Source organism: Megascapheus bottae, chromosome 27 (genome assembly GCF_031878675.1).
Source record: "Megascapheus bottae isolate mThoBot1 chromosome 27, mThoBot2.hap1, whole genome shotgun sequence".
Classification (NCBI taxonomy): Eukaryota; Metazoa; Chordata; class Mammalia; order Rodentia; family Geomyidae; genus Megascapheus; species Megascapheus bottae.
In genome coordinates this window covers 11,378,657-11,404,223 of record NC_143535.1, presented here as the reverse complement: position 1 = coordinate 11,404,223, position 25,567 = coordinate 11,378,657, and the positions used below count along the sequence as shown (strand labels likewise).

Here is a 25,567-nt window from a genome sequence, read left to right as displayed (position 1 = left end):
GGAAGAGTGCTAGTCTTGAGCAAAAGAAACTTAGGGACAATGCCCAGACCCTGAGATCAAACCCCAAGATTGGCAAAAAAAAACCCAAAAAACAAAAAACAAAGGCGGGGAGAAATAAAACAAAGCTGTGGATCACATGATTTTGGAGTTTCTAGAATTAGAAATTATCAAAGATAGACAATTATTACACACAAAAAAAGAGAATTGGTTAGGTACATAAATTGCTACCTTATGAAAATGAAGGGCTTGGCTGACCATGGGAAAAATCCGAGCCATCAACCACAGACTCCATGATGGAGAGAATGGAAAGCATTCAAGAACAGAAAATGTTAAGGTAATTAAAATTAAGAGTTTAAAGGAGCTTGAGAAAGAGATGCACTTTTTTTTTCTGTGCCTGGGGCTTGAACTCTGGGCCTGGGCACTGTCCCTGAGCCTCTTCGTGCTCATGGCTACTTCAAATCTCCATCCTCAGATCTCAGGCTCCTGAGTAGCTAGGAGCCACCAGTGCCTAACCAAGACAGATGTGCTGTTTGAGGATGATATCCTCAGTTGTGTTCAAAATAGAGAACTATGGGCATTTGAGACACAAAGGTAGCATCCTCCGAGGAAGAATCAGATGTAGATGTAACACAGGATCAGCTACTAGAAAGAAATGAAGGTCATAGCTAAAGGACATTCTGTGTTCAAGCAGAGGAATTCACTCCTATAGGCATGGACCGGACCCTTGACGTGATGGAAGGAGTTGGGAAACCTCCAAGCCAAGTTTCAAAGTTTTTATTGAAGGCTGGAAAATGATCAGAAGGGGGGGAATTGAGCACACCAAATGATGAGATATAACAATAAATACAAAACAAGAAGAAAATAAAATGTCAGCTTGTCCACTGGCAATGTATTTTGTTTTTCACTTTGAAATAACACTCTTGGAAGCAAATTTTATTGCTATGACAATAAAGCACAAATGGCTATTAATCCCCATTAGAGAAAAAGATTCCTGGCAGTGTGATGATCTTAAGAAAATAATCAGACCTTTAAGCATGACAGCTTATTATTTAGTGTAAATCAACCTAATTGTGTAATAAAATCACCTTCAACAGGACATATGCCTACACAGTAAGATTTTGTGTCAAACAAAATGAAACTTTTTTTTTTTAATGGTCCTTGAACTCTGGGCCTGGGCATTGTCCCTGAGCTGTTTTTGCTCAGGGATAGAACTCTACCATGGTGAGTCACAGGGTCACTTCCAGTCTTCTGGTGGCTAACTGGAGGTAAGTCTCAAAGACCTTCTTGCCTGGGCTGGCTTTGAACCGTAATCCTCAGGACTCAGCCTCCTGAGTAGCTAGGATTACAGACAGGAGCCACCAGCATTTGGCAATAACTATTTTATAGAACCATAGGCACAAAGGCATTGTGCCAAGCACCCTTTCATGTTGGAGATGGGCTCTGCTCTCCTCATGGGAGAGTAGTAGTGCTAAATGACTAAACAATGACTTCATGGAAACATCTAGAAGCTTCTTTATCATCCATTGGAGCCAATAGCAATAGCAATTCCAGTGCCTTTTTTTTTCCTAATTGGCACCAATTCTCTTTCCTCCTTTTATCTAAATTTCCATTTCTCTAAGTGGCAGCATTTTAAGATTTTAGTATTTAAACCGATGGCAGCAGTTTAAGTGCTGGGAGAGAAAACCTTGAGCCCATTATCCCATACGTCCACACAGGAAAGAGGGAACATTCTGGTGTTTTGATGCAGCTTCAATCCCTTACATGCCATTCTACATTATCAGACTTTTCAAATCACCCTTTCTATGACTATTGGAGAACTGTAGGTTCAGCATTACCTAATTTCCTCATAAATCTCTTGCCGTTTAATCAGCTAAGTGGCTATCTCTGCATTTTCCCTGATTTATTGATATCTTTTGAGGGTGCTGAACATCTGCCCAGAAACTAAGTGGCTCAATTGGACAAAATGGCACATCACCACAATGACAGCGGAGTCGTGACCACACATCTCATGGGCAGGAAGGGAGACAATATGTTTAAAGGGAAACCTGTACTACTGCAGAATGTGCCATTGCCAATCTAGCTTTACATAAGCCCCTCCCTAACAGCCCTCATAACAGAAATATTACTGCCTGGGCAATCCTCTGGTGCCGTGGCTACCCAGACACTGGCTGAGTGAGGACAGGCTCCCAGCTCCACCGAGAGGTTCAAATCCTGGACTCAGCTGCCAAACCATCAAACTACATGAGCCACAAGCATGTGGTACCAAGGAATTGAATACAGGGCTTTGTGCATGCTAGGCAAGCACTCTACCACCAGGCCAAACTCCGGGCCCAAAAATACTATTTTATTTATTTATTTATTTTTTGTCAGTCCTGGGCTTGAACTCAGGGCCTGAGCACTGTCCTTGGACTTTCTCAAGGCTAGAGCTCTACCACTTGAGCTTCAGCACCACTTCTGGCTTTCTTTTTCTATACATGTGTTGCCGAGGAATCGAACCCACGTCTTCGTGCATGCTAGGCAAGCACTCTACCACCAGGCCAAACTCCCGGCCCCCCAAAAATATTACTTTTAACAGGCTGTAGAGACCAAGGCTATTTTGAAGAAGAAAGAAGAGGAAAGAAGGAGAAGGAAAAGCCGCCACTGGGAACATTCAGAATGTGAAAAAATTCTTGCAAAGGAGATCTTATCCCACAGGGGACAAGACTCCTAAAAGTTGGAAGTGAAGTATTGAACATGTCAAATCACTAATATCCACAAGAAGAGCCGGGTAAATTAAGAAAACCCAGTGGCTGGATTTCTATGAATTCAAAGTGCTTTAATAATATGAACACTTCCTCCCAATTTCTTCCCCACCCCCACAAAGTTTACAGGGAGTTTTCTAAGAATGGCACCCAATGAGTTGATCCTCTGACACCTGCTCCAGGCTACCCCTCTGTATTGTGGAATGTCACTGAAATCTCCAACATTGGGTATGTTTGTTAAGAACTAGTGTAGTATACTTTAAAAAAAAAGAAAAAAACAATTGAAGGCTTCTAGGATTGGGGGAGGGGTGGTGGCAATGTACTCTTCTTAGAGAAATTATGAACTTGGGTCTTCATTTTCATGGTGATCTGTCTTTCTTAGCAGGTAATAGAAAAAAAAAGCATTCTTCTTGCTGTGAAAATTGGCAGGAATATTTCACTTTCTGGGATGCAAGAGAACAAGATGAAATCCTTGGCGAATCACTCCTGCAAGTCATGAAACATTGTTTTAAAAGAACAGTGCCTTGCATATTTGCTCTGGTCTGGGAACTCTCACAGTGCGTTGTTCAAAATGGCTCCCAGACTGGAGTTCAGTTTGCTCTAGAACTTGTGGCTTGTGAGGAGCAGGGAAGAAGGGTGAGGAGACTGATGAGAGAGAAGCAGGAGGGGGGGAAGTAAAGGAGGAAAAAGAAGAGGAGAAAGAGGAAGAGGAGGGGAAGAAGGAGGAAGATGAAAAGAAGGAAATGGAAGAGGAAAGAAAGGAGGAAGAGAAGGAAAAAGAGGAAGAGGGGATGGAAAAGAGGAGGAAGGAGGAAGCAGAGAGGTGAAGAGGGAAAGGAGGAAGAAGAGGAAAATAAGTAGGAGGGGAAAGAAAAGAGGAATGAGAAGAAAAGGAACAGGAGAAAAAGAAGAGGAAAGAGAAGGAAAGGAGGGAGATAAAATGTGGAAAAGGAAGAAAGAAAAGGAAGAAGAGGAAAAGGGAGGAGGGAGGAGAGGAAGGAGAAAAGGAGTGACAGTGCCGAGGGTGACAAAGAGGCACTGAACACACTTGAGAGCAGGCTCCTCCATCACTCCTCTCCCCTTTAGCTCCAGCTGGGCGTGGTCCCCAGCCCCCAACTCCCAACTCCTCCCACGAATGGCTCAGGCAAACCAATTCTATCTTACTTCCAACGTTTAGTCCCAGTGATGTTTCTGTCGTCCTCTTGCAGAGGCTCAGCCATGCTGGACGAAGGCATGGTTGACAAGAGAGCTAAAGTCTTAAAGATGAAAAAAACGTGCATTTTCCAACACTCACACTTCCACCTCAGACTCTCACCCATTATCCACCATATGCAATCTGTGACCAGACCCTACCTGATCCCAGCAGCCATCAAGCCTATGGATGACTGCCCAAGCAGGACAAACCCCCCAAAGATTCCAGCAGAGGAAACCCAACCAGGCCTACCCTGATGTTCTTGTTCCTGACAACAGGAACAGCCCATTTTCAGGCTGATGCCCTGTTGGCTTTCCCACAGGGAGGGCTTGGGGGTGGGGGTGTCTCTGAGAGCCCCAGGTGAGACTGGCACCTGACACTAAGAGGAACCAGTCCTGATCACCTAGAAACACAACCCCCACCTTGAGGGTTCTGCTCTAGTTTGGCATTTCTACTTTAGCTACATTGTTCAAAGTTCCTTCTTAAAATCTAACCACTGGATACTGCCATCCAGTGCTGTGGAAGTGGTTGCTCTGAACACAGTCGTGTCCCCCAGTGAAGGACATGTGCTGGGGGGTGCACTGGTGTGCGCTGTGTCTGCAGCTACAAGACTGCAGAGTGGCTATCTGGGAGACCGCTCTCCTCAAGCTTCAGTCCCAGGTTGTCGATGCCAATGATGGTGACTGGAGGGATGCTACTTTCTGCAGGCTCTGCTGTGCGAGTCGGGGCAGAGCAGTAGAGGATAAAGCCCACCATGATGACGGTAAACGACAGGATGTAGAGTCCAGAAAACTGGAACAAGAGAAGAAAGGGTGGTGAGATGCCCTTCCTTATAAACTTCTCAGTCCCCACCTTTAGCCAACTGACATACAGGCAGGAAGATCAAGTCTTAGACGTCAACCTGGATTACTTAGTGAGGCTCAATCTCAAAAGTCAGTGACCAAGTTGCCATTTACTAGTGGCTCACACCAGTTATTCTAGCAATTCAAGGAGGCTGAAATATGAGGATCATGGTTTCCAGCCAGCCTGGGCAGGAAAGTTCATAAGACTCTTATCTCTAATTAACCACTACTTCCAGTGGTGCTGGACTCACATGGTAGAGCAAAAGAAGCTCAAGGACAGAGCCCAGGCCCTGAGTTCAAGTCCCAGGAGCAGCACAAAAATAGAGACAATGACAAAGCTGAGCACCAGTCGTTCACATTTATAATCCTGGCTACATAACCCATCAAGGCTGTTAAAAAGGTTAATACATCAGCAGCAGCAGTTTCTGAGGACTCCGTGTGCTTTATGTATCACTAATTCTGATAAGCACTGGAGTTCGTGGCTGGGAAGAGGCTAAATCAGCATCAAGGATTTCTGTTTGGATACAATATTGTATAAGGCTTAAGAAATGTAGTCGCTCTCAAAAGATCAGGCAACACAACAGCTGACATCATAACGCTTCGTTTAAATGTCTGTGAAGAAAGACAGCAAACTGGCCAGCAAATGTCTACCACAGGTAAGCTCAGAATTCTAAGACAGCGGTTGGTTGTTCAAGTGTGGTCCAAAAACACTTGAAAGAATCCAAGACTTTTAAGGAGCTAAGAGCCAACTCTGTCTCCACAACAGTGCTCAGATGGTGTTTGTCCTCACATCCATTGTCTTATAAGCACACAACAGGCTGCTCCAAAGACGACATGATACGGACACCCCCTAAGCAGGAGGAAGAGACAGATGTGCGATTCCAGCTGTGTTCCACGAAGTCTGATGTGAAAGAGCTTCTACAGCAGGAAAAACAATTTCATCCCTCCTACTTTGGGACAATATAGCTTTTCATACAAAATGTGACCCACCCCAGTGAGTTTATTATTTTCTTCATGAGGTAATAAAGGCATTATTTTTCCATTTTGCCTAATAGTAAATTTCTGCATTAATCTAACTAATAGATATAAAGCATTTAAAAGGCTCCCAAAGTGGGCAAAATGATGCACATGGTCACTTCAGCTCCCTGGGAGGCTAAGGCAGGAAGATCTCAACTCCGAGGCTAGCGAGGGCAGCACTAAATCATCGTAAATTAATCGAAGATAAAATCATGAGCCAGAGATTCTCACCTCAATAATGAAAGCGGAGCCAGGTTCATGCCTGCAGTCCTGGCTTCTCAAGAGACTGAGAGCTGAGCATTGTGATTCGAAGCCAGTCTAGGGAGGAAATTCTGAGACTCTTATCTCCCCCCAGAAAACCAAAAGTGAAGCTGTGGCTCAGAATGGTAGAGCACTAGCCTTGAGCAAAAGAGCCCGAGTTCAAGCCCCATGAGTGTCAAAAGAAAAAAAAATCCCTCTGAGGGTAATTCTCATTAGGCGTGAGGTCTATTCAATAAACTTCTAGCCAAGATAATAAGAACGTTGTAGGATTGGCAGCCTGTCTCAGTTGGTAAAGCACTAGCCAGGGAGTGAAAGTTTCTGATACTGAGTTCAAGTCAAAGTCTTGGACCGAAAATGAAAAGAAAAGGGAAGAAAAGAAAATTAAATGAGAAAGTTGTGTTTTTAACAATTTTGTTCTGACAACTTTTGAAAAAGATGTCTTCGAGAAACTGCTTCAAGAGTTCTGTCAAGAATGAGTAAGTTAACAGCCAGAGACAGACACAGTGCAGGTGTTGCAAATAGATGGAATTACAGCAAAATGTGCTCAGTGTATTTCCCTGCTTACAACACTGGGAGACGTGTTTGCCAGTAAGTTGCTCATCACAAGAGCATCAGACTTGGAGGGGTGTAATCTCTGGTAACTTGCATGCCCTCTTGAAAAAAGGGTTTTCTGTGCTGTGAAGTTCATAAAAGTTATACTTTGCCATGAACGCCTCCTGTTCCTGAAATTGGTATTATGTGAAACCTGGGAGGGTGGTCTTTGGGTGTTATCAGGGGCCGATGGTAATTTTTGGTTGGGGTGGGAATTTCACCTGGACCTCCACTCTTAACTAGATAAACATTTATCTGTATCTCTATGTCCCAGTCTTGGGGCAGGAGGAATCTGCCAAAGACCAACAGTCTTATTTAATCTTACTATACTTCACAAAGGTTCTAAAATGTGAAAAGTTTACTTGGATTGCAGTAGCAATCATATATTTAAATAAAATGGTCTACAAACTAAAAAAAAAAAAGGAAACCTGCTTGAAAACAAGCAAACAAAGTTTTACACCATGCATGTATTCTTACTTGAATATAACCTATCTTCTTACCTTATAGTTAAATAGAAAGAGTCCAAAGAAGAGACTGTAGAGGTCAGCAGTCAAGATACCCAGATTGACAGAAGTGGCACTCGTGACTTTAATCACCAGTGGCATGAAGCTGTACAGGCAAAACATACAGAGGGCAAAGGCCACAAATAGCAAAGCTGTGGGGGAAAAAATAAAATAAGATAGTCAATATGATTGGAAGAAATCAGACAAAGGGGAAAGTGGAGACAAGACTTGGCTACCCTATTAGCACCCCACCACTATCCCTTAACAAAATCCCTATCATCCACAAAATCCCTCTTTAGCCACAGAGACTACTAAGTTCTCTAGAAAAGGCATCGGGAATGAGATCACAGTTGTGAAGATCTATCTAATAGGGTGTAAGAAGATTTGGGCCATAAAATCTTTCCTATGGTGGGACTGAGTCCCCAGCTCTTATCACCCCCACATAATCCTCTCTTTTAAAGCTGAGTGATACCCGAGATCAAAGGGCAATCAAAGCATAATGTCACCTATCAAGAAACACCGCTTGTTATCTGTAGTGGGTCTCTAATTTGTTTAGTTGGTTGGATATGATTTGGGTGATTGGATTCAGTATAAAGTATTTTTAGGACATCAAAGGTAGATATTAAATCCATTGTATTTTATTCATCTTATTAAATGTCGCAAGAGAGTACAAGGTCTTCTTTAGGACAGAACTGACAGCAAGGGCTGTAAATCTGTCTTGGAGCCATTTAAATTTCATCTCATGCTCAATTTATCCATGCACACACAGACACACATATTTTCACATACTCTAGCAATGCAGGCTAGTAAATTATTCAAGCCTGGCAAACAATTTTCAATAACATATATGTGCTAGGTCACTTCTTTCTTCCCATCCTTAAGTACAGTTTGAATCTTTCCCAACATCATGTGCTTTATTTCTGCAAAAGCTCAGGGTTATCAGAGGAGAGAAGCAACAGGAAGTGGGAGGTGATTATGTAACCATCAGATGCTTCGAGTTAATGCTTCCCAAATCATAACAAGCAGATGACAATCTTTATAAATATGATGACCTAAAGAGGCAGATCTAATTGGCCACCAAAGCCTGGCAAGAAATTACATTCATATACCCCTTTTCAAAGAAAAGTCAACATGCAAAACTATCACAGGCACAGTTTTACAAGGATATAGAAATATTACTAAAATGGAGAATGTTTCTAGGCATGCCTTTTTATCAGTTAAAAGACAGAAAGAGCCAGGCACTAGTGGCTCACATCTGTAATTCTAGCTACTCAGGAGGCTGAGAGCTGAGGATCAAAGCCAGCCTGGGCAGGAAAGTCTGTAAGATTCATATCGCCAATTAAACACCAGAAAAGTAGACGTGGTGCAGTGGCTTATAGGTGGTAGAGCACTAGCATTGAGCAAAAGAGCTCAGGGACAATTCCCAGGCCCGAAGTTCAAGCCCCAGGACCAACAAGAGAGAGCAAGACAGGAAGGGGGGGAGGGGAAGACAGAAAGAGACAGAGAGAGGGACAGAGACAGAGAGACAGAGACAGTGACAGACAGAGACAGAGAGACAGAAGTACTAACAAAATAATCAGCATTGAATTACATACCAATTTTCCAGTCCCACTTTATGCTGGCAATGTCTTTATATTCCACAATCAAGCTAAGAGTAAAATAAGAGGTAAAGATCAGCAAACACAATTTTTAATATTTTATACGTAGTTTAGTTGCTATACTTCTGCTAAGATAAGGAATTATGTTGACCTTCGAAGCTTCACTAGAATACCAGGAAAAACTACCCTTTACTAAAAATGATAACGAAATAAGATGGGTTTGGTGGCACATGCCTATAATCCCAGCACTTGGGAGGCAGAGGCAGGAAGATCACCAGATTCAAGGATAACCTGGACTACATATTGAAATTCTTTCTGGGAAAATAAATAAATGGATGGGTGGATGGATGGATAGATGCCTGATTCTTTATAAGTATTCTTTCTTCTACAGTGCTCAGGTAATGTTTTCCCTTGAATAAACATAGGAATTTAATATGTTAATATTTCCCAGAAATAACTGAAAGAGGAAAAAATCGTTACTGGGTGTATTTTTTACCACATTGATAGCAGTAGTTGAAAACATCCACCTGTATGAGAAAAGAAGCATCCTTTGCCTAGTGCTGGAGTCTTATGACTGTAATCCTATCTACTCAGGAGGCTGAGACCTGAGGATCAAAGCTAGCACACACAGGGAAGTCTATGACTCTTATTTCCAATAAACAGCTTAGAAGTGGCTCTGAGGCTCAAGTGGTAGAGCACTATCCTTGATCAAAAAGAAGTTTGGGGACAGTGCCCATGTCCTGAGTTCAAGCCCCAGGACCAACAATAGGTAAAGAAATAAGGCTGAAATGGAGGTGCTGTGAGCAAAAAAGGCAAATGCAAGGTGAGTTCAAACTCCAGGAACAGGAAAAAAAAAAAAGAACATTTTTTTTTTTTTGCCAGTCCAGGGCTTGAGCTCAGGGCCTGAGCACTGTCCTTGACTTTCTCAAGGCTAGAACTCTACTACTTGAGCCTCAGCACCACTTCCACCTTTTTTCTATGTATGTGGTACCGAGGAATCGAACCCGGGTCTTTGTGCATGCTAGGCAAGCACTCTACCACTAGGCCAAACTCCCGGCCCAAGAACATCTTTTTTTTAATAGTTCTTTTCCCATCACTGGTTTCAAATGCAAGTCAAGACTAACCCAGTGCATACTGGTTAGTAGTTAGTAATCAGCTATGATGTATTTACTCACTGTGTCTTTGAGAACGATGTCTCTACTTACAGCTGTATGCCACTGATGATGGTTCCAAACAAGCCCACCATTCCTAAAAACTCCTGTCTGCTCAGCTTTTTCACGATGTATTCTTCACACACATTAGAGACGGCATACAGAGAAGCTCCAAGCAGAACCAGTATGTCCCCAATCAGGATGTCACTCCCTGTGGGAGAGCGAGACACAAAAAGAAATACGTGGTGAGTGGGTGATTCAGGAAGTCCTCTACTCTCTTATTCTTCTCATGGTCTGGCACAATGCTGCTGCCATTTTTCACACTTTGACTCCTCCCACAACTAACCTAAGTGGAAAATGGTGGTCTATGTGATTCTAGAACATGACAGATTCCTAGTTACTCAGAAGGCTGGAATCTGAGGACAATGGTTTGAAGCCAGCCCAGGCAAGGAAGCTGTGAAACTTCTATCTCCAATTAACCATTCCCAAAATACAGAAGTAGAGCTGTGGCTCAAGCCAAGCTCAGCACAAAGGCTCACTCCTATAATCCTCGCTACCCAGGAGGCTGAGATGTGAGGATCAAGGTTCAAAGCCAGCCCGGGCACAAAAGGACCTGAGACTCTTATCTCCAATTAACCTTTAGAAAACGAGAAGTGGGGCTTGGCTCCAGGGTAGGGAGGTAGCCTTGAGCTGAAGAGCTCAGAGACAGTGCCCAGGCCAAGTTCAAGCCACATGACCCACCAAAAAAAAAAAAAAAAGAAAGAAAGAAAGCTCACGGCCAGCACCCCAGCCCCGAGTTCAAGCCCCAAGACTGGCACACAAAATAAAGGGAATTTATTGAGAACTATAGAAAAAAATGTGTGGTGAGCACAACAATGTTCTTTGATCCAAAGAGACACTGAAGTCACATAAAGACTGAGTGAAATCAGAACATGTTTAAATTTTAGATTACCAATTGTCAGCATTTAATACAAAGTCTACCCAAATGTTATCTACAGAATGGCATATAAAAGATTACTGGTGAACGCTATCCTTTTCCATAAAAACAAATATTCAGCGGGGCACTGGAGGCTCATTCCTGCAATCCTAACTACTCTGGAGGCTGAGATTTGAAGATGGTGGTTCAAAACCAGCCTAGACAAGACAATATGTTAGAAATGAACTTTACAACTTGAGGGGAGGGGTCGGGAGAAGGTAAGATGGGAGAAAAATGTAGGAGGGGGTTACTATGTTCAACAAGAAAAGTACTCACCACCTAAATTAAAAGAAGAAGGAGGAGGGGGCCAGGAGTTTGGCCTAGTGGTAGAGTGCTTGCCTAGCATGCACGAAGACCCGGGTTCGATTCCTCGCTACCCCACATACATAGCAAAAAGCCAGAAGTGGTGCTGAGGCTCAAGTGTTAGAGTGCTAGCCTTGAGAAAGTCCAAGGACAATGCTCAGGCCCTGAGCTCAAGCCTAGGACTGGCAAAAAAAAAAAAGAAGAAGAAGAAGGAGGGGGCTGGGAGTTTGGCCTAGTGGTAGAGTGCTTGCCTAGCATGCACGAAGATCTGGGTTCGATTCCTTGGTGCTGAGGTTCAAGTGGTAGAATGCTAGCCTTGAGAAAGTCCAAGGACAGTGCTCAAGCCCTGAGCTCAAGCCCAGGACTGGCAAAAAAAAAAAAAAAAAAAAAAGGAGAAGGAGAAGGAAAGAAAGAAGGAAGGAAGGGAGGGAGAAGGAGGAGGAGAAAGAGAGAAGATGAGGAGGAGGAGGAGGAGGAGGAGGTAATAGGGATTGGAAATGTGACTTAGTGGTAGAATGCCAACAAGAAGCCCTGGCTGCATTCCTCAGTACCACATAAACAAAGCTGGAGTGGCGCTGTGGCTCAAGTGGTAGAATGTTATTCTTAAACAAAAGAGGTTCAGATACAGTGCCTAGGCCCTGAATTCAAGCCCTAGGACTGGCAAAAAAAATAATAATTAATAATAATGAAGGAAAGGAAGCTGGGTACAGTGGCTCACACCTAGACACTCAGGAGGCTGAGATCTGAGGGTCATGGTTCAAAGCCAGCTCGGGCACTAAAGTCCGTGAGACTCTTATCTCCAATTTGCCACTAAAAAAATGGAGTAGAAAATGGGAAGTGCGCTGTGGTTCCAGGGGTAAAGTGGTAGCCTTGAGCTGAAGAGCTCAAGGACAGTGCCCAGGCCCAGAGCTCAAGCCACAAAGATCAACAACAAAAAAAAAAAAAGAAAGAAAGAAAGAAAAGGAAAAGATTGCAGGCCAGTTGGCATATAAAGACCATCTTGAGGAAATGGTTACAAAATACTAGAAAATAAAAATGTTAATGTAATTAAATAATCACAAATAAACATGTAATAAATCATTCACACATGAATAGCAAACAAGTGAAATAGTTATCACAAAACCAGATATTTAATAACCAGATACTTAATAAATACTACTCTGGTACCTTTGACTCTGGCAAAACTCTTCAGTGACAAGTAAGCAGAGTCTTACCTGAACTATCATCTCTCCCTGCTAATATGTCTGCCCCAACCATAGTGCCTACGCCCAGCAGACAGACAAACACCGCAACGAAGTGGATCACTCTGTATCTTGCCCGAAGAATAAACCACGAGAGAGCCATCAACACAGGAATCCCAAAGCAATCCAAAAGCTACAGGGAAAGAAAAGCCAACAGCTTCAACATTTCTTGCCATCTCAAGATTAAGTAATTAAATTATAAGAGGGAGCAATCTTTATTGAATGTCTTCCTAATAGCCCAGGACGCTAAGTGTTTTACTTGGGTTAACTCACATAATTCTCACAACAACTCTACGAGACCATTTTTTAAAATAAAACTTTATTATTATAGAATCAATAATCCCATTTTATACAAGAGATAGCAGAGGCACGAGTTACCCAAGAGCATAAAATTGAAAGTGAGGTCAAATTGCTGAACCCCAAAATTCTTCTCCAGGGACCCTGTGTTTATCCTTAAAACGAGGAGGCAAATTTGCCTCCCAGCATGTATCTATTACTTAGTCAACAAATATTTTTTTTTTGTCAGTCATGGGATTTGAACTCTGGTCCTGGGCACTGTCCCTGAGTTCTTCAGCTCAAGGCTTGAGCCACAGTGCCATTTTTGTGTTTTCTGGTGATTAATTGGAGATAAGAGTCTCACAGACTTTTTGAGTGCCTGGACTGGCTTTGAACCTCGATTCTCAGATCTCGGCCTCCTGAGTAGCTATGATTACAGGCGTGAGCCACCGTGTCTGGCTAACAAATATTTATTGAGCACTTTGCACATGGGTCTTCTTGCTCTTGATCATTCTCTGCTGCTCTGTCACTACTGACCTCAAGCCCAGGAGCAACTTGCTCCACCCCTGACACTGCCCATCTGAAAGATAGGGGAATTAACGATGTCAAAATAATGGCGAATACAAAATCATTTGCCATGTAACTGAGTACTAGTGGCTTACAACTCGTCATCCTGGCTACTCAGGAGGCTGAGATTTGACAACGGGGGTTTGAAGGCAGCCAGAGCAGTTAACTCCTTGAGACTCTTAGCTACAATGAACAAGCAAAAAGCTGGAAATGGAGCTGTGACGCAAGTGGTAGAGCAAAGGAAAGCTCAAGGACAGCCTCTAGTCTCTGATTTCAAGCCCCTGCAGAGAAAGTAAGATTGAATCAGGCCTTCAAAAATGGAGAGGGCAAATATGATAAGAGGTATCACTGTATGAGAAGTAATGCACCTACTATCTGGAGAATGTAACTGTAACCCCTCTATACATTACCCTGACAATAAAAAATTAAAAATTGAAAAAAAAGAATGGAGGGAGCAGCCAGTTGCCTGTGGCTCACACCTGTAATCTTAGCTACTCAGGAGGCTGAGATATGAGGATCAAAGTTCAAAGCCAGCCTGGGCAGGAAAGTCTGAGACTCTTATCTCCAATTAACCACAGAAAATGTTGAAAGTGGCACTGTGGCTCAAGAACACTAGCCTTGAGGAAAAAGGAGCTCAGAGACAGAGCTCAGACCCAGAGTTCAAGTCCCAGAATGGATAAAACAAAAGAAGGGAGGGACCCTAGATAGCAATTGTAGAAAAGCCTACCTAAATAAGCAAGCAAAAAAAAAAAAAAAAAAAGGGCCGGGAGTTTGGCCTAGTGGTTAAAGTGCTTGCCTAGCATGCATGAAGACCCGGGTTCGATTCCTCGGTACCACATACATAGAAAAAAGCCAGAAGTGGTGCTGAGGCTCAAGTGGTAGAGTGCTAGCCTTGAAAAAGTCCAAGGACAGTGCTCAGGCCCTGAGCTCAAGCCCAGGACTGGCAAAAAAAAAAAAAAAGGAACAGGCTGTAAGGAGGAGGATGGTATGGCGATTCAATGAGCAGAGCCAGAGCCAGCACAGAAACTTGTGCCACAGTTGGGTATTGGTGGCTCACGCTTGTCATCCTACCTACTCAGAAAGCTGAGATCTGAATGGCTGAGAATGGAGAACAGGCCACACAGTAGTTAACCAGAAAAAAAAAACAAACGAACAATTCAAAAGCGTGGCTGGTGTGGGAGAGCACCACAGTCTAGCATGCAAGACGACTTGAATACAAACCCCAGTACCACAAACACACAAAAGGAAAAAAACAGAAGGCCAGGCCATGGGTTCCAATGCCCATATCATGCACTTCTGAACTTGACCTGACATCTGCAGTCACAGAATCTTTGAAGGCATCTTAAAAACAAGGTTCAAAGGCTATCTAATCCACACTTCCATGTTGTGAGACTACCAACGCAAGACATGCACCCAAGTGGAAAAAAAAATCAACTTTATTCCAGCAAATAGTAAATATCTCTGCTGTTATTTTTTATTTATTTATTGCACTATTTGAGACAGATCTTCCTCCTTTTGTTCAGGCCTCTGACTCATCATCTTCTTGCCTCTGTCTCCTGAGTAGCTGAGACTACAAGTATGCTCCATCATACTTGGCTAGTATCTAACTTTTGCCAATAAAATATATGGATTTCTTTCTTTCCCCCACCCGCAAGAGGCTAGGATAAAATAAGTTGTTTTCATAGTACCAGGCATGAACTTACATTGCAAAAAATCTATCAATGTTTTGCTTAACTGTGCTTAGCCCTTACACCAATCCAAAACTTTTTATCACCCTTAGTCAGATATCAGTTTCTGAAAATTATAATCATGTAATTAAAATATGTGTAAGTTTACAAGGATAGAAAATGACACTTTTGACACATTGACACCTTGCTGAAAGCACTTCTGCTTACTAGTGATTAATGTCAACTTTTAGCTTTTAATTTTATGAAACTGAGTTTTTGTGATGTCTGTGCTAACAAATCATGTCCTATTCTCAGATGATTAACCCACTCCAGTCCAAATTCAATAAGTTTTCTGACCATAAAGCTCAGCATGAACACAGCATTCCAAAAGGAAAGAGTTTAAACGGGGCCTCAGTGGATGGCCCCCTATAATTGTGTCTACTCAGGAAGCTGAGATCTGAGGATCACAGTTCAATGCCAGGCAAACAAATCCCAGACTCCAATTACCTAGCAGAAAGTCAGAAGTGGAGATATGACTTAAGTGGTAGAGCACCAGCAGTGAATGGAAAAGGCCAAGCAAGAATATAAGGCCCTAAATTCAAGTCCCAGTAAAGTACACACACACACACACACACACACACACACACACACACACACACACACACACACAGGAACTCTTCTTACAATTCAACACCAAGTGCCAACTAAATATTTACACTTCTTTTGGTAGGAACCGTTTTAATACTATAGCATTAGCAGCTTTGGGAAGCGATTAATTTGTGTACAGCTTTACTAATTTCAGGAAACAGGACTCCTGGGAACCTCTGTCCCCCTGAATGCAGCCATCATCCACCTGTGTTTAGGTTTTCTTCACGTGATCCTATTTTCAGGACCAGTGGGTTAGCCCGTGGGAGTGAGCAATCTCTCCCGTTGGTGCTGTTCAGAGGCCCATCCTACCTGGACGCTGGTGAGTGTGGTGTACTGGTACGCCCTGACAATCAGGTAATTTGCCTCCACGTCTGCTAATCCCAACAGGATGTACTTCCACCATTTTCTTTTCAGAACATCTATAAGATTTTCATTGCCTATTTGAAAGAAAGTGGGGTCAGTCTCCATTGTGTGAAAAATGATACAAGTCCTTGTAAACCTTTATTATATATTGCTCTTTTTATTTTGAAAAAATATATATTTTTAACTTTTTAAATTGTTACGATTAAGGTGATGTACAGAAGAATTTCTGGTCCATAAATCAGATAATACATTTCTTTCGGGGCACTCTCTCCCAGTTTCCCCCTCCCTTTGTTCCTCCATTTCTGTGACACCCCCCCCCTTACCAACCCAAAATACAGATAAATGAACCAACACAACAACAACAAAAAAGTTATCTCTACCAATAGCAGAAAAATTGTTTCCATTTTCTGGAATTCATTTCTATAAATATTATTTTGAATATTCAGAGGCCCATAGGCAGTGTCCCTAAGAATATCCTCTCTTAGTCTCACTGTCCTATATAATTTATCATTTATTGTGTATTTCAAATGTGTCTGATCCTCATTTCTGATACTCAGAGCCCATCTTAACAGACATGAGATTTTATTTTCAATTTTACTTTTACTAATATTAAACCCAAGTTAGCCGGGCACTAATGGCTCACATCTGCAATCCTAGCTGCTCAAGAGGTTGAGATCTAAAAAACATGATTAGTTCAAAGTCAGCCCAGGCTAGAAAATCCAGGATCCTCTTATCTCCAGTTAATCACCACACTTATCTTTATTTCTTGGTAGCCAACTAGAAACAACAGTTCTGTAACAGTAAAAACAACCTGGGCCAGCCAGTGATAAAGAAGCTAACCTTTACCCATTTAGGCATTCTCAGCACCGCCCAGGTAAATAAGAAAGTAATAAACAGATGTCTAAGATTTGGAGATTGTTAGAAAGCAGCTCCTGATGAGATCGTTCTCTAGCTGGACATACCCGATCTGAATGCCAGCATCCCGGTATAAATCAGAAGCAGGAGGCAATAGTTGATAAAGCTCTGAAGCATGGGAGTGTTCACCTTGTACTTTTCTGCCAGGTACTGGCTGGTGATGGCTGTCCCACAGATGCAGAGTGACAACAGCTGACCCAGAACAACAGTTTTCAAAATGTCCCTAGAAAACAAGGAGAGAAACCAAGTCAACTGTACCTGGAACACACACACACACACACACACACACACACACACACGCACACACACACATTGCATTTGTACTAAATGCAAAAGCAAATGCCAGTTATTTCATTACATTGTCTACTTCATAAGCACAAAAATTAAATGGAGATTTTCTTTTTTTTTTTTTTTTTGCTAGCCCTGGGGCTTGAACTCAGGGCCTGAGCACTGACCATAAGCTTTCTCAAAGTTAGTGTTCTACCACTTGAGCCACAACACTACTTCCAGCTTTTTTTTTTGTACCGAGGAACTGAACCCAGGGCTTCATGTATGCTCGGTAAGCTCTCTACCATTAGATCACACTTCCGGCCCAAATTATGAGATTTTTTTGGGAGATGACATTTGTTGTTGTATTTCTGACCACTCCCCCTCATCCCATATTCCCATGAAAATACAGTCTCCCATTTCATTGACCATCTATTTTGCTTATTTATCTACGGAACACTCACACCCAAAGTAGGTTTAAATTCTCCCTATTTGGTGAACATTTTCACAAATCACTTCGTTCTCTATAAAGACATGATTTGTTCAGTTGCCCTCCTAAAAGTGATTATTTTCAGTGCTTCCTGCAGATGAGAACCACAGAGCTTGTAGTAAGTGGGTCCTACACCAGAGGAATCTTCAAATAGGATTCCAGCCCTGCTCAGATTCCCAATCTTGTAAATTCTGTGAATGTCTGCCCTAACTAGCACGAGGTCCTGAGCTCCATTCCTAGATATATGAATATAAACCAGGGAGCTATTTAGGAGACTAGTACGAGAGGGAGGAGAGGGAGGGAAGAAGGGAGGGAGGGAGGAGGGGGGGCAGGGAGGGAGGGAGGCAGGGAGAAAGAGAGAGAGAGAGAGAGAGAGAGAGAGAGAGAGAGAGAGAGAGAGAGAGAGAGAGAGAGAACAAGGAGGAGACACTGATAACCCAACCAAATCTAGAACATTTTTTTCACATCTTATAATAGACTTGAAAGCTCTTATAATTTTGAAATAAGTGAGAATTGCACCTGTGGGAGCACTCAACTCTGGTCACAAATAGACCAAAAAAATCCCTCCAGGGCTGGGAGTTTGGCCCAGTGGTTAAAGTGCTTGCCTAGCATGCACAAAGACCCTGGTTCGATTCCTTGGTACCACATATATAGAAAAAGCTGGAAGTGGTGCTGAGGCTCAAGTGGTAGAGCTCTAGCCTTGAGAAAGTCCAAGGACAGTGCTCAGGCCCTGAGCTCAAGCCCAGGACTGGCAAAAAAAAAAAAAAAAAATCCCTCCAGTAAGCTCAGATTTGCATTCCAAAATAGTAGTGCAATTAAGTAAGAGCTGTCCTCCAACTATAAAATATAACCCTCTCCATAAAAAAAGGGAAAAGAAAATAGGAGAGTCCCAAATGAAGTATGGAGATTTAAAATAACAGGAATGCACTTGGCTTCAAATTCTGATGATCTCATCTATAATGGGAGGGGGGAGAGGGAGAGCTGGCAGAGGGGATGAGGAGTGAAGACAAGAAAACAGCAGTAGGCCATGTGTAGAGAAAGACAACCAATGATCAGAGGGGTTTTTATTTGGTTGGTTGTTTGTGGGTTATGGGGCTTGAACTCAGGACCTGGGTGCTGTCCCTGAGCTCTTTTGCTCAAGACTAGCACACTGCCATTTGAGCCACACTGCCACTAAGCAGTTTTTGAGTGGTTAATTGGAGGTAAGAATCTCAGCAGAACGTATGTGCCTGGGCAGGCTTCAAATCTTGATCCTCAGACCTCAGCCTCCTGAGTAGCTAGGATGACAGGCGTGAGCCACCAGCACTCAGCTGATGTTTTTGTTCCTTGAGGCCTCAAGACTGGTATTTCCTCCACAAGATCCTAATTGTGATGAATACTGAACCAACTCTTCCCCCATGACAAACCTGCTCCTATCTAAGGAAACCATCAGAAGCAACAAGCATGAGAGCAACGAGTACATCCTGTCATGGCTTCCCCACAGAACTTCCACAGGGGTGAACTTCAAAGGCAGGATGTGGTCACACCACAGGACCTATTTCCTAAGGTGGCTTCACACTGTGGGAGCCAGACTACCAGAAAGCACAGCCCACAGAAGGTGGAGGTGAAGGAGGAGGAAGAAGAGGAGGAGGAGGAGGAGGAAGAGGAGGAGGAGGAGGAGGAGGAGGAGGAGGAGAAGGAGGAGGAGGACCGCATCAGGAAGTGGAGCTGTGGCTCAAGTGGTAGAGCAATACTAGCCTTGAGCAAAAACAAGCCCCGGGAATGCATCCAGGCCCTGAGTTAAAGCGCCAGAACTGGCAAAGCTCCAACAGAAGAGGGGACTCTGGCGCCTTCATGAGCCTCATGGCTCCTAGCCCACAAGAAATAGCTACAGGTATTTAGTAATGTGGAATATCCCAATCTTTCTGTCTAGTGAAGGAAGAAGCTCAGAAAATACAGAACAATCCCCAAATGGAAACATTAGAACAAAGAGTTGTGTCTGCATCCAGGGGAAAGAAGGGTCAAGAATTCCTGGAGAAGACTCACGGAGGAAGAGATTCATGGGTCATAGAAAAGAAAGGTCAACAATTTCCAGGAAGATTAAAAATAGAAAAAAAAAAGCCTGCTATCAAGGGCATTAATGTTCCATAATATATGTATGAGTCTCCATGGAGCCCATTTATTTCTTTAGCACTTCTTTGCAAGTCCAAGATAAATGTGAAGTCCTCTACTTAGATGTATATTAAAACATGATTGAAAGCTTAAAATTTTTTAAAAAATGCAAAGTAGGCCGGGAGTTTTGCCTAGTGGTAGAGTGCTTGCTTAGCATGCACGAAGACCCGGGTTCAATTCCTCAGTACCACATACATAGAAAAAAGCCAGAGTGGTACTGAGGCTCAAGTGGTAGAGCTCTAGCCTTGAGAAAGTCCAAGGACAGTGCTCAGGCCCTGAGCTCAAGCCCAGGACTGGCAAAAAAAAAAATGCAAAGCTGTGACACCAAGACTCCAGTGCAGACCCATCTCATTGGCTCCTCAAGAGATGGAATCTCAATATCCATTTACTTTTAAAGACTCCTAAATGAGGTTAAGATGAAATCAGGATGATAACTGCTAAATTACCCTCTGCTGGATATGTGGCTTAGTGGTACAGTGCTCGTCTGCCATGCATGAAGCCCTGGGTTTGATTCCTCAGTACCACATAAACAGAAAGAGCTAGAAGTGCACAATAGGTAGTGTTAACCTAGAGCAAAAGAAGCTCAAGGACAGTGCCTAAGCCCTCAGTTCAAGCCCCAGGACTGGCAAAAAGAAAAAAAAAATCCCCAAATTCCAAAAACACCAATAAAAGACATTATATGGATACAAATCACATATTTCCTCTAATTGTGTGTCTCAAACCTGTGCTGCAGTGTCAGCAAAAGGCAGAACTTAGTATGAAACCTATGGTTTCTCAGTTTCCCAGCTAAGATCAAATGTTGCTGGTTTATGTTCTTATCAATTTAATATCTGATATGCTTTCTATCTGGGGACAGTAGATGAAATGGATTTGGGGAGCAGAAAGATGGCATGGGGCACTGCTCTGTCCTCTCCTTGCAGCAACATGGTCTTGAAGTCTATCCAGGAGTGGTACACATTCACAGGAGGAACCTATGTTCTGAGGAAAACACTGCTAATGGCCAGGCGTGATGCCTGTCTGTGCTCAAGGCTGGCACTCTACCACTTGAGGCAGAGCACTACTTCCAGCTTCTTCTGCGTATGTGGTACTGAGGAATCCAACGTGGGGCTTCATGCATGCAAGGCAAGCCCTCCACCACTAAGCCACACTCCCAGTCCTCCATGAAATTCCTCTCTCCAATTAACCCCCAGAAAACTGGAAGTGGCGCTGTGGCTCAAAGTAGTAGAGCACTAGCCTTGAGCAAAAAAGCTCAGGGACAGCACCCAGGCCCTGAGGTGAAGCCCCATGACCAAAAATTAAATTAAATTAAGTTAATGATTCGATGGTTTGATCAATGGATTAAACAACCAAAGACTTTAAGACTTTCTTTTTGTTGCCTTCTCCTCCTCTTCCTCCTCTTCCTACTCTTCCTTCTTCTTCTTCTTCTTCTTCTTCTGATGTTGTCAGACATGGGACTTGAACTCTGGCTCTGGGTGCTGTCCCTGAGCTCTTCAGCTCAAGGCTACCACCCTACCCCTTGAGGCACAGTGCCACTTCCAGTTTTCTGGTGATTAATTGGAGATAAATCTCAAGGACTTTGTAGTGCCTGGGCTGGCTTTGAATCGCGATCCTCAAGATCTCAGCCTCCTGAGTAGCTAAGATTACAGATGTGAGCCACCACGCCCAGCTGTTGCTTTCTTCTTTATCCATCACATGGATAAAGGATACTGAGTCTTTTGGAGTTTTTTGGGTTTTTTTTTTTTAAGTCTTTGTTTTGAGATAGGGTCCTATTTCAAATAAACAAATAAACATGTACAATATATCAGATAACAAGGTAAGATACTGTAACAATATGAGATTACCAAGGGACAACAAAGAGATGAGAAATAACATAGTACATTAAGAACACCACTCACACATTATATGGCTCTTATTTCTATATCCTCATTTAGCCTCATCCTATATGGCCTTATGTGTTTAGGTTTTGTTCTATTGTAAACCTCTGCTAGGAGAGCCCAAGGTTTCTACTAATTTTGACAAATGAGGGAAACCATTGAGCCTAAGTTCCTTTGAGTCTGACTTACTTCACTTAATATGATTTTTTCTAAGTCTTTCCATTTCCTTACAAATAGGGCGATGTCGTTCTTTCTGACATCAGCATAGAATTCCATTGTGTATAAATACCACATCAAGATAGGGTCTTTCTATGTACTGACCTCAAACCCACAAATCTTCCCCTATCTCAGCCTTGATCATATGAATGTGCCAACAGGCCCAGTGGTAAAAAGTTTAAAAAATAATAATAAATATATTTTTACATCTCTCTCCATTACTTAAAAAACAACAACAGGAACATGAAGGGACTGAGAGAAAACAGTAACTATCACATTTGAAGATTTCTTGTTGGCTCCTCATATTGAATTTGGGGATTTACTTGGGTTCTCAGATCAAGTTTCCCATTTGTCTCTTCCCCTCAACCTTCCTTACTGCCCTGAGATTTCCAAACTGCTGACTTTCAAGCTCCCTGGACTGCCAACGGCGCATCCATCACTGTCATGTATTACTTATTTACTACCTTCATGCTAATGCACCCCATCAGAATACTTTGAGTTTTATAGTGCTTCCTACTTTATCAAAAAAGAAAAAAAAATCCTATACCCTAGCTTATTTGCTTTTTTTGATCCACTCACCAATCTCCTGAGGTCCTAGAGAAGGAAACTGAAGCTAGGAAAGGTGAAAGGGGTTATCTATCTCGTGATCCAAAAAATGTCAGAATGGGATACAAACCACAAATCCACTGGAGCTAATCAATAGTTCCACCTATACAACGGTTAAGATCTCTTCAAATGAAGAATCCCTTTTCCTCTCTCTAACCAAATAGTCCATTAAAATGAATAACTGTGAATGAAAGAAAAGAATGTAGTCAAAACACTGCATATGAATGTATAAAACAGAACAATAACACTAGTTAAAATTGCTTTGGGAAAGGGCAAGTGGGACAGGAGAGAATGGTAAGGAAGAGTGAAATTAAGCCAGGCTCCAGTGACTCACACCTATTACCCTAGCTACTGAGGAAGATGAGTTCTGAAGATCATAGTTCGAAGCTACCCCAGTCAGGAAAGCCCATGAGACTCTTAGTTCCAATAAACTACTCAAAAACAAAAACAAAAACTAGAAGTAGGAGCCGGGAGTTTGGCCTAGTGGTAGAGTGCTTGCCTAGCATGCAGGAAGACCCAGGTTCAATTCCTCAGTACCACATACACAGAAAAGCCAGAAATGATGCTGTGGCTCATGTGGTAGAGCACTAGCCTTGAGGAAAGCTCAAGGACAGTGCTCAGGCCCTGAGTTCAAGCCCTAGGACTGGTTAAAAAAGAAAAACAAAAAAACTAGAAGTAGAGCTGTGGCTCAAGTGGTAGAGGGCTGGCTTTGAACAAAAAAACTAAGGGACAGCACCCAAGCTCTGAGTTCTAGCTCCAACACACACACACACACACACACACACACACACACACACACACCCCACAGAATCTCTTCTAATGAAGTGCAATTCCTGATTATCTCAACCACTGAATGAAAGGCTGTAGGTGAAAGAGCTGAGAAAAGGATTCCCTGATAGTTAACAAATTACTGCTAAATGGATTGGCAAGGCCAGGTGGTCTCATTTCTTTACGCTATGAATATCTGAGACAGGGGCTCATGAAGTAGCCCATACGAGCCATAAGCTCAATACTTCTGTCTTCCAGTACTCCGCCTTCCCAGCACTGACATACAAGTGTATGCTACCACACTTAGCTTTAATTCCTTGGGTTTTTTTGAAGGGTGGGGAGTGTGCTGGTGGGGGCAGTCATTGTTAGGCTCTATCACTAAATGTGGGAAGAAAATGGCTCTCTTTATAATGAGTGATTGTTGCCCGTAATGTACTTTGTTATCTCTCATCTCTTTTGCTGTCTCTTGGTTATCTCATAGTTACAGTATTTTACCTTGTTATCTGCTATATTGTCTATATGTTTATTTGGTTATTTTGAAATAGGATAGGGAAGAGGGGAAAACAAGATGAGGGGCGGGGGTGGAGGGAGGGAAATGGGAACCAAGACATGAGAAAGGGTATCGATGTTGTGAAGTAATGCACTGTCTATCTGGTGAATATAATGTAACCCTTCTATTAATTACAATAAAATATATGAAAAATAAATAAAATATTTTAAAAAGAAAATAATGGCTCTCTTGCCTAGTGAGACCCATCTGTACTAGACTTATAACCCTCAAAACAGTAAGATGATAAAACGTGTATCTGTTTCAGTTATGACATTTATAGCAACTTGTTATTACTGTGGTAGAAAACAGATACACTAAGTCAATAATGAGTGCAATACTTTAAAACAATACTTAAATGAGAATGCTATAACTATTCACATTCATCTCGATGAATTTCCTTAGTAAGCAAGATAATCACATCAAATAGAGAATCTATTAAATAACTATAGGCAAAGCTGCTCAGGAGCCACCCTGGCTTAAAATGCCTTCATCAAAGAAAGTAAAAACCCACGTCTTTAAACCAGATGCTACTGAACTTGTCTTATGCAAACCAGCATAAATTGAAATGATAAATCCAGTGATTTCTTTCCCCCTCTACATGAGGTTCTGCATGAGCCTTAGGTAGACAAGAATAGAATATGGTGCATTGTCTCTCAGTAGTAAAAAGAAAGGCAGGTGCCAGCCACTGCACTGAGCTCTCGCATGTATAAAGTGCATGGTAGTCTGCCAAAGTCTAAGTCACTTAACCAAGTTTATAAGAGCACATAAATAGCAGGAATGGATTAAAATCCAAATATGATGATAATACCCCTTTCTGTGCTTTCTATTCTGCTATGCTAAGAAAATAAAATAGTTGCTGGGCTCCAGTGGCTCATATCTGTAATTCTAGCTACTCAGAAGGCTAAGATCTGAGGATCAAGAGAGGTTCAAAACCAGACCAGGCAGGAAAGACTGTGAGGGTTCTCATCTCTGATTAGTCGGCCAAAAGCCAGAAGTGGAGCTGTGACTCAAGTGGTAACACACACTCTTAAGCAAAAAACAAAAAAGGTTCAGAGTTAGCACCTAGGTAAAGCAAAGAAAGGGGTGACATTTTACTCATTACCTGCCTTATGGAATTGTAATCCTACTGTACAATACCTTAATAATAACAATAAAATTATATATGAGTGGAGATAGGAAGGAGGGAATGAGAAAGAATGAGATGACACTATGCAAAAGGAAATGTAGTTATTACCTGGCATATGCAAATGCAACCCCACTGTCTATCACCTCTAAAACAACAATAAAGCAAATTTAAAAAAAAAAAAAGAGAGAGGTGTTGGATGAAAATAACGGAGAAAGCATGAAACCTGTTTATGAGGTCCTTCTCTTTATCTTCCTACTTTTTTTGGGGGGGGGAGGATTGGCTAGAAAGACCCAGAGTAAAACAGACATTGCCAAATCACGGGTTCTCTCTTTGGATTAACTTGAGACTTAAGAGCCTAAACTGAGGAGTGGCAGCAGCCTTGGAGAGGGTAGCATCAACTGTGGGCAGAATGTGGAGGATGCGTCTCTGCCTCCAAGACCTCCCCCTCCCCTTCCAGACTCCTTCCTCTGTGGGAATTCTGGGAGAGGAGGGAACCTAAACCCAGAGAAGCTGGGTGGCAAAAAGATAGGGAAAGGACAAGATTAGGAAGCGTGGGATGAAGCTCTGTTGTTTCAAGTCTGCATGAACAAGGCTTTCTTTCTGTCTTTGAGAGAGAGCTACAAGCCCATCCTCCCCACCCTTCCCCACCCCCCCCCCACCACAGGCT

The 25,567-nt window shown here is 42.5% G+C and overlaps 1 protein-coding gene and 1 non-coding gene across 2 annotated transcripts in view; one reads left to right on the top strand and one right to left on the bottom strand.

The window, feature by feature from the left end:
• Positions 1–2,260: 2,260 nt before the first annotated feature.
• The window catches only part of Slc35f2 (solute carrier family 35 member F2), a 30,137-nt gene continuing 6,830 nt past the window's right edge, over positions 2,261–25,567 (bottom strand). Inside the window, exons 2-8 of the mRNA XM_090319579.1 lie at positions 16,900–17,075; positions 15,884–16,011; positions 12,390–12,549; positions 9,951–10,107; positions 8,743–8,795; positions 7,145–7,299; positions 2,261–4,725 (exon numbers count right to left, since the gene is read on the bottom strand). Coding sequence (XP_090175705.1) covers positions 4,537–4,725; positions 7,145–7,299; positions 8,743–8,795; positions 9,951–10,107; positions 12,390–12,549; positions 15,884–16,011; positions 16,900–17,075 — 1,018 coding nt within the window. The 3' untranslated portion in view covers positions 2,261–4,536. The remainder of the gene's footprint in view (positions 4,726–7,144; positions 7,300–8,742; positions 8,796–9,950; positions 10,108–12,389; positions 12,550–15,883; positions 16,012–16,899; positions 17,076–25,567) is intronic.
• LOC150045619 (U2 spliceosomal RNA) lies at positions 20,527–20,721 on the top strand. Its single transcript, XR_016532896.1, has one exon. It is a non-coding gene; the product is annotated as a U2 spliceosomal RNA (small nuclear RNA).